This window comes from Priapulus caudatus, unplaced genomic scaffold, assembly GCF_000485595.1.
Source record: "Priapulus caudatus unplaced genomic scaffold, Priapulus_caudatus-5.0.1 Scaffold386, whole genome shotgun sequence".
Taxonomy (NCBI): domain Eukaryota; kingdom Metazoa; phylum Priapulida; class Priapulimorpha; order Priapulimorphida; family Priapulidae; genus Priapulus; species Priapulus caudatus.
In genome coordinates this window covers 45,552-55,501 of record NW_014577447.1, presented here as the reverse complement: position 1 = coordinate 55,501, position 9,950 = coordinate 45,552, and the positions used below count along the sequence as shown (strand labels likewise).

General features: G+C 43.9%; 1 protein-coding gene across 1 annotated transcript; it reads left to right on the top strand.

Moving 5' to 3' along the window:
* Positions 1-680: 680 nt before the first annotated feature.
* LOC106809810 (lens fiber major intrinsic protein-like) lies at positions 681-8,371 on the top strand (the record flags this gene model as incomplete). Its single annotated transcript, XM_014813020.1, has 5 exons — positions 681-696; positions 3,578-3,591; positions 4,543-5,061; positions 7,701-7,781; positions 8,044-8,371. Coding segments are annotated over 5 exons (828 nt in total), but the record flags the coding sequence as incomplete, so codon positions are not given.
* Positions 8,372-9,950: the final 1,579 nt, after the last annotated feature.

Here is a 9,950-nt window from a genome sequence, read left to right as displayed (position 1 = left end):
AGAAGAAGAAGACGAAGAAGAAGAAGAAGACGAAGAAGAAGAAGAAGAAGAAGAAGAAGAAGAAGAAGTAGTAGACAAGCATTTAGAGTGTGGACTCTGAGCGGTAACGGCCCTCACAAGACTCCTCATCTCCACTAAGACTAGTGATGACATGCATAAAAAACGTTTTTTTTAAATCGAAAGATAAGCTACGAGCGTCAATTTGGCGACGAGATGATACCTTGCCTTCTGGCGCGTTGATGATCCAGCATTTGCTATCTGAATTCTCGTACGTGTCCTCCCCGTTTCCCGGGACAATAATGACACCGCTGCTGCTTCCCGGGTAGCCCAGTTGTTTGGCATTAATCAGGCATTCATCTGGAGATTGAAGCAGGCAGTACGTACGTTACATTCTCTTAACATAATCTAGGGTGTCTACAGAGCATCAATGTACACTGTATTTCAACACCTGGTGCATGTTTATAAATATTGTAGTCAGTCGTTTATACACGTGAGCCAGGGAGAGGAGAAAGGGGGCGATAGAAAGAGAAAGGGAGAAGGGAGAGGCTAAAGATAGAGGAGGCAGAGAAGAGAGAAGAAGGAAGGAGAGGAGAGAAAACAAGAAAGAGAGCATACAAGAGATAGAAGGATAGAGAGCGAAGAGCAGAGATAGAGAGAGAGAGAGAGAGAGAGAGAGAGAGAGAGAGGAAGAGAAAGAAGATAGAGAAAGAGAGAGGGGAGAGAGGGGAAAGAGTGCGGAAGAAGGAGGAAATCACGATAGAGAGCGAGAGAACGCGAAGGAGTAAGTGCAGAAGAGCGGAGAACACAAACTAACGAGATAGAGAGAAGACGGAGGAAATAATTGTGTGTGCGAGAGAGAGAGAGAGAAAGAGAGAGAGAGAGAGCGAGAGAGAGAGAGAGAGGGAGAGGGAGAGAGAGAGAGAGAGAAGACGGACGGCATATGATGCGGGACTCGGGCCGTATGCATGCGTGTGTATACACGGTCGTAAACCTCGTTAGTTTACGCAGCCGCTACCTTCACCAACAACCGCCAATCACAACACTAGTGAAAAGTACTCCTCAACATTCCAGTAGAGAAAACAGCCATATACATTGATATGCGGCTATTTTGTAATTCGCTGCACATCGTGTATATAAATATATATATATATCAAGACGTTTGTACCATATTTTCATACATATATATATATATATATATATAAGCTCTAATAGAAATTCCGAGTACATCGAAGCATCGAAGAAAATCGGGGACAAATTCTCCGTAGGAAAATTTCAAACAATTTTAGATCGCAACAAATCACACCGTACTCGCATGACCGCGCACGATCGTATGCAATCTGACTATATAAACCTTAGTTATAAGTATTAAACCTTGCACGGACGAATTTCGCATCGAGTACACGTCGCATGAACGTAGAGCATTACGAAGCTAACCGCGTTTCTTACTGATGGTTACTTACACGAGCGTAAACGCAGAAAACACATCACTCATTATACCCCCTCCCCCTGGCCACATTACGTAAGAGATTTAAACCGGAGCAGAAACCCGCTCTAAATTATACGCGTTCTCATTGATCAGATACCTGAGGAGTACAGGGAGATTCTCTAGGATGCTTCACACGCCACGTCGATATAATACTGGCAATGTACTTTTTCGCTTACCAACTGGCAGATCCGGCACTTTTGGATCGCTGTCCAACCGAATCTGAAAACTAGCGCGCACTCTCGTGAACACGACGATGACCTGTAACAACACGACCACTGCTCCCTTCATCTCACTGATCTACTGTCCGAATCTCTAAGCTCTTTTAGCAATTAAGACGGGTTTGTTACTGTAAATGTAATTAAGGCACGGTAGAGCGAGAGAGTGGTATATATCAGTTTCCGGTAGCTTGCTGCATGCACATAACTACGCAGGTTGCTCTCCCACTGGAGTTCCTGGTTGTGTCGAGGTTTACGTTGAGGTATACGCAAACCGGAAACCGGATGTACGTAAGAGCAATGATGTTCCTATCCCATTCAGAAGATCGAACTACCATATCAACAAGTTTTCTTCCGAGATCTTTCATTTAAAAGATTTGCCCGGGAGCGGATATATGTTAATCTAAGTCTGATATATGTTTATGTTACATGTCATATGTTTATACATATATGTCTATATATTAGTAATAGTAAATCGGATTTATTGGTCAATTCTCTCAATATAGGGGAGTTTATCTGTGCGCGGATGCTTGTATACATATGCGTATTATATACATTGGTATACGTGTGTATGCGTACATGGGCGTGTGTGTGTGTGTGTGTGTGTATGCGTACATGGGCGTGTGTGTGCGTGTGTATGTATGTGTGTGTGTGTGTGTGTGTGTGTGTGTGTGTGTGTGTGTGTGTGTGTGTGTGTGTGTGTGTGTGTGTGTGTGTGTGTGTGTGTGTGTGAGAGAGAGAGAGAGAGAGAGAGAGAGATAGTGCGAGCACGTGCGCGGGTGTGAGTGAATGTCTCCGTGCGTGCGTGAAACGTCAGGTGGAAACGTCACAAAGAATCCAACTAATTAAAATTGCGCTAGTACACCGTTGGTTGATGACGAAAATCCTCACCACCTGTAGCGCCTATGTACTAACCGATGGTGTTACGGGTTATAATGGTAAATAATGCAATCCTATAGACCATGAACGAATTGACACGTGGCAGGCATGCTATGATCTGGACAACCCGCGACTTGGGAGTGCTCCTCTCATAATATCATGGAACGCACCATCCTTGCCAGTGAAACTGGGTGTGACTTCTGATTCTCGTTGACAAGTTAAAATATTCAAATTAGTTTGGGTAAATTGCGCCACGGTAACGTAAGGCAACAGTAATTTCCACACCTGTAACGATAGCGGAGTTCACATCGCCAAGTGATGGAATGCACATCACGCTCACGGTACCGATACATTTTTTTAATATTTGCCACAAATACGGTCAAACTATCCACGACGATGTGATATTCTTCATTTTCTGTTACATGTAGTTGTTCCGCGAGAGTGCATGCTGATGCGATGTCCAATTTCACGGCTGTCCAGCGCCGGCGGCTGCGTGTTGATGCTGAAGCATCCTTCCTTCCGTATCGCGTGCATACAAGACCGCACTATTGTATTAACTCGTGCAGATGATTCACAGATCGACTTCCTCACACTCCGCGTGCGACTGCGCAGCCCGCGCATGCGTAGCAAGCACGGCTAACAGGTTGGTAAGCATATGCAAACTACAGCGCAGTCAAGGCCGTACGCAGGAAATTTTCTGTAGGGGGGCAAAGGTACTCCCCATGCCCCCTGTGCCCTAACGTTTCGCAATTTCACATTTCTTTATTTAAAGTGTAATATTTCTTTGATGATTTAAGATAACCTTTTGTCACATTTCTATTTTATTTCTAAAAGCGTTCAGTATTTGTCCCATTAAAAGGCATACTCTGAAAATCTCTAGGGGGGCAACTGCCACTGCTGCCCCCCTGCTGTGTACGGCCCTGTAGTTGTGTTTTCGTCTGAGCTTAATTGATGCTCATTTAATTTTTTCGTTGACTTATTTCATTTATTTTTTACATTTACTCCGTACGCGTAATGGGCCTACTGTGATTATCGCAGATCGGAATAGCGCGCAGATTCCGAGAGGGGAGCGTTGTCATGGCGACGATTAATCCTATATCAGTTATATTTCTAACTTTTGTCTGCTTACGTTCAGGCTGCCTCATGCCTCCTAATCTCCAGCCAATAGACACTGGATTCGCGCAGCGAAAGCTTCGTACTGGTTTTATTTATTCAGTCTCTGTAAGCCCTACAGGCTTCAATTATTCACCTTCAGAGTGAGTCATCTCACTTCGGCGGACGCGCGCGAATTATGCTCACGCAAAACCTTATTAGGAGGATCGTGTTCGAAACAGACTAGCACCGTAATTCACTCAATGAGTAAGCGGCCGCGTCGCACCAATGCTGAAATATCAAGCGGTGCGTTGTCTAAAAACATAATAAATGCTTATTACTATCATAAGTCTACAATGTCATAATTTTTGCGCACGAAGTGTTGCGCAAATGTTATGGATATCCCTGACTTATGATACGTCTTATCGCGTAATTGGCCCCCCGAGAATCCCAGCAGCTACAGCGAATGTATAAATGCCGCCGTGCAATTAATACGATAACGATATAAAGATGCTGGCAACGGAAGCCTTGAATTAATACGTAACGATAAACGATCAACACTAACAATTATCGTCCGACGTGAGTAGCGCAGGCCGCGCTTCCGTGAATGACAACAACAGTCAATTGGCGACAGTCATGAGCCACGCTAGCCTCGGTAACTCTATGCGCGTCTGCGCGCGCACGCAGCGTGGATGCATCAACCAGTAGCTGCGATAGACCATTAGAACGTTCATAGTTGTCCAAGAGCGCGGTAACAACGAGGATGAGCGACAGGGCGTCGCGCAGAATAGCTGCATCGTGAGCTATCGGAATACTTCGGATATCCGTTTCGCCCGGTTTCCTCTACGCAGCATGCCGCCGCTACGGCAGGAACTCACCAACTTCCAGTTCTGGAAGGCCGTTCGCACCGAACTGCTGGCAACGCTGCTGCTAGCCATGACCGGATGCGGTGTTGCGCTGCAGTGCACCGAAGCGACACCTGCCGACGACCTGAAGGTGGCGCTGGCGTTCGGTCTGACGGTGGCGACGCTCGTGCAATGCGTCGGCCACGTTAGCGGCGGCCACATGAACCCTGCCGTCACCGTCGGCATGCTAGTCACCGGTAACATCTCGCCGGCACGCGCCGTCTGCTATTCGATGGCGCAGTGCACGGGCGCCATCGCCGGCACGGCTGTTCTCTACGGTCTCATCCCGGCCACGCTGAGAGGGGACCTCGGTCTGACGCGCGTTCATGCGGCCGTATCTCTCGCACAGGCGTTCGGAATCGAGTTCATCATCACCTTCGTGTATGCGTTCGCTGTGTTCGCTAATCTGGACCCGAAGCGAAAGAGCATGGGATCGCGCTCCCTGGCGATTGGATTCGCCGCGCTTGTTGGGAATCTATTTGGCGTATGTTAATATATATACGTATGCGTTGTTGTGAGTTGTTTTTTAACGGTTTTACTGTTCTGGTGATTGTTGATGTTGCTATTGATGTGTTGTCGTCATCGTCGTCGTCGTCCTGGTCGTCGGTGATCTTGTCGCTATCGTCGTTGTCGTTGTTTTCGTCGTCGTTGACGTCGTCGTCGATGACGTCGTCGTCGTTGACGTCGTCGTCGTTGACGTCGTCGTCGTCGTGGTTGTTGTTGTTGTTGCGATTATTATTATTATTATTATTATTATTATTATTGCTATTGTTGTCGTTGTGTAATAGTCTTCGTCGTCGAATTAGTTTTGTTGTTGTTTTGTCGTTGGTAAATATAATTGGTGTTGTGTGAAGGCCATGAGTCAATGTTTGTGCTAGGTTAATTTTGAAAAGCAATCGACAGTTTTAGTTACGCCGATTTCCTTTCGTGAATATTTGTCATATTTGCCATATTTCCCGTTAAAGTACGTACACATCTGAATGCCCCCGCATATAACCCACCCCCTGGCACACTACCTAATCTTCCTCCTTTTTCTCTCCTTCGTCGGCCTCCTCCTCCTCCTCGTCCTCACCATCATCATTATCATCATCATCATCATCCTCCACCGCCTCCTCTTCCTCTTTTTTTCCTTCGCCGCCTCTTCCTCCTCCTCCTCCTCCTCCTCCTTCTCCTCTTCCTCCTTTTTTTCTTCCCCGCCTCTTCCTCCTTCTTCTCCTCCTCCTCATCCTCCTCCTCCTCCTCCTCCTCCTATTATAGACAGAGAAGTGGCCATCTTCTTACTGCCGAGATTGCTTGCGATAAGCACGCACATTCGCATGTGTGGCGTCGTCGATTAGATGATTAATTAGGGAGACATTACAGGGTGAAGTCGGAGATTGTGATCGCATCGTGACATGCCACAATCTCACCACGATGCAATGAAAACGGATGCGTCAATGCACACGTGTTTCATAGGTAGCTGCAGCCATGTAGCTGAATATTTGGCGCCACGTAATTAGCAGTGTATTCGGGGCCATTGTTTAATCATGTCATTTTCATGATTCCTCGACTTGTCCGGATAAAGTTGGGACCACTGTATTTTGACACAACATTATTAGTAATGCACACAGGCAGTGTTAACGCATCGCGCTTATAGAAACGTAAATGTCATCGGCAAGGAGAAAATCTCGCCGTGTGCATTAATTCCACGATCAATTCCACGGAACGAGCAATCCACTGAGGCATTTATTGAATTTGCGGCAATATCGCGTCTTACGCCACGCCGATTCGCGCTCGCGCTCGCATTCGAGTGCAACAAACAAATCCGATTTAAATTAAACAAGGAAATCGAACGCGTCATGCAGAAATTGCATCACATCATTACATCTAGACGACGCGTTCGTGAATTAGATAATGTGCATCCTAATAACTATTAAATAATAAAAATTAAAGAATTTTTTAATAATTGAAAGCTTTTAGATAATAAAAATATCTTACTGCGCATTATATTTACTGCGTATACGACAATTGTTAGTGCGTATCAACCTGAATTTCTCGCTACGCAGATGCTCTTATACCGGCGACCGTATGCAATCATTCGACTTATTTATAGCAGGCTCAAACCCAAACATTTACCATAACCATAACCATAACTCTGAACTGAAACACTAACCGTAACCCTAACCATAATCTGAATTGTAACCGTCATCGTCACCGTCACCCTCACCCTCACCTTCACCCTCACCTTATTCTTAACCCTAACCATAACCATGACCACTTGTTGATGTAAGACCCTATTTCACAGACTCGTTTCAAGTAGGCGTATCGGTTCGTGCGCTGCGTGACGTGAAATATTTCTACGTACTTTATTTCTTTGGTGGTGAATTAGAAGAAAGCTAACTTGATTTCACGCCGAGTGGAAACTCTAAAACCGCGCACGATAACACATATATAGCGCCTGGTAGGCCATTTAGATGAATCATTTCCAGTGCTATCTAATTTCAATAATAAACGCGACGGACTGAATTTACTACGTATGAACTTTTTTTTCTATACCCAGTAGCAAAATACGAAAGCGTCGATATATATGTGTATATATATATATATATATATATATATATATATATATATAGAGAGAGAGAGAGAGAGAGAGAGAGAGAGAGAGAGATGGAGTTACCAGAGAAATGGTTACGTAGAAATACGATGTGCCGTGCATTAGATTAAAAAAATCTGCATGTTATACGGTTGTCATTTATCGGTCACCCTTCTCTCGATTATTATAGTGAATTGTCAAGCTGCTATGCAATCGGCAACGTCGAATAAATTGTTTGCGTACGTCGCTTATCGACTTGAAAGTGTCCCTCTGACGAATATGGTTATAGTAGTTGTATTAGGTAAATGTTCTCATACGACCAACTCCTGTATGTCAAACAGTGACATAATACAGCGTGAGTTGAAAAACAGCTGCGTTCGGAAAGCACACGTTGGCGCGGTTGTTGGTTTGGCATCTTTACGAAGCTGCGGGTTCGCGTCGAACATCAGAACGTGGCGCGGCGTCGATAACTACAGTTAAATACAGAACTTCAACGAACTAACAGTCAGCAGCTTTATCACAGGAGGAATTATGTCACTCTCGTGTTTCAGTTTCATTACACGGGAGCGAGCATGAATCCAGCGCGATCCCTCGGTCCAGCCGTCGTACTCAACTCGTGGGAACATCACTGGGTAAGAATTATAGCTTAATTTGTAATGGATTGAAATAGATTTTTGAAATTGTTCTATCCAAACAAGAGAAAATTCATCTATAGCGAATATAACGGACATCTCATACAGGGGGAATGGGAAAATATAACACTACAGCAATTAGATTAATGTGTCTATCCTAATGGCAGTGCCTACCATAGATATCGTATAATACGATATCTTTTGTATATATATATAATTATATATATATATAAAGATAGCTACTCTTGTCTTGCGCCATCAGATCTACTGGCTGGGACCCGTCTTAGGTGGCGTACTGGGCGGGTTTACGTACGAGTACACGCACGATTCGAAACGCTTCCCACAGCGGCTTCGCCTCTCCTTCCTGACAGTATCAGCATCCGAGCTCCCGCGAAGCGAAACGGTGCTTAGCAACTGTACAGAGATGACGTCAGCATCGGTAGATGACCTGCACATCTAGTGTCGACGAAAGTACACGCAGGCACGTGGATATAGCTTCCACTGATGTAATGATTTGTAGGTAGTCGTGAATTATTTACCTACTACCAAATGTTTTAATATTTATGATGATATTTCATATTTACACATAATAAATCAATCTTGCTTTATGTTCTAAATGCTGATGACATAGCATTTATACCATCCTCTCCTTTACTCTACTGACTAATATATATATATTGTGTCTGCTATGCATGCGTGCATGTGCGTGAACTAGTGTTATTTTAATGCTAATAATGTAAATAATAAAATTATATAAATAGATTAAAATAATGTTTTAGCATTCATATCCATGATATCCTAGCTAATACTTTCGCCTAGTTTTAGCTCAATTTAAATTGGACCATCGTCTTACAGTTGCGCAAAGATATTATCTGAATTATTCTGACACATTAAATGCTCTTTATTCCCGCATTCAAATTATTACTATATAATTCCTTCACTAACGTGTAATAGAATGTTGTGCTAACAATATCTGCTATTATATCCTAACTGTTACATTTAGGCCAATTTTATTACGTTTGTTACTAACATTCTAGCCAAAGTGTACTTGAGTGTTATTTTAATTATTACGGCGTAAGCACACACAGTATTCGCGAAGACTAGCTAATAGCCTCGTTCACACGAGACCTCGTATTTATGAAATACGGTTTTGCGAAATACCAAATCTGAGACAAATACGCGGCCGAGCGTTCACACGCTGATTCGCGGCTCCAGAAATACGGTATTTGCGAGCTGCGAGCTGCTTTAAACAATCAAGCAAACAATGCAAAATAAACAATGCAATGCGCACCAACTGCCGATAAAATACGTAGACTGGTCCGCGCTCGACAGTTCCACTCGCGTTTCACTGGAACTGTCGAGCGCGGACCAGTCTATGAAATACGCGGCTTCAGAAATCCGGTATTTAAATTTGCCGTGCTTGAGAAATACCGGATTTCTTGGACCGCGCATCTCCTCGTGTGAACGCTAAATACCGGATTTCTGAAGCCGCGTATTTTATAGACTGGTCCGCGCTCGACAGTTCCAGTGTAACGCGAGTGGTACTCTCGAGCGCGGACCAGTCTACGTATTTTATCGGCAGTTGGTGCGCATTGCATTGTTTATTTCGCATTGTTCGCTTGATTGTTTAAAGCAGCTCGCGGCTCGCAAATACCGTATTTCTGGAGCCGCGAATCAGCGTGTGAACGCTCGGCCGCGTATTTGTCTCAGATTCGGTATTTCGCAAATACCGTATTTCATAAATACGAGGTCTCGTGTGAACGAGGTTCGTATTTCATAAATACGAGGTCTCGTGTGAACGAGGCTAATGTACCACACGAAGATCACAAAATCATCTCTCCAATTTAAAAACATTTTTTTTCTACAGAATGCAATCGCTTTCGGATTATGCTGTAAATGTACGAACCAAGATTTTAGCACGCTCAATATTCGGGAATACTGGCTAATCTACACTCTCATATCTGTGTTTGCACATGCACAGTATCTGTGAAAAATATGAGTTTGCCGAATATACATTTAAATACAATAGTATTTAATAAAATAATGTCCATGCACTACATGCTAACGTTTCATGTCATTTATAACCTAAGGCCATGTACCTGCCATTTATTTCATAAATCTATTCACAGATACCATTTTACAATTTTAAAAGGCTTTAAAAAAATCATC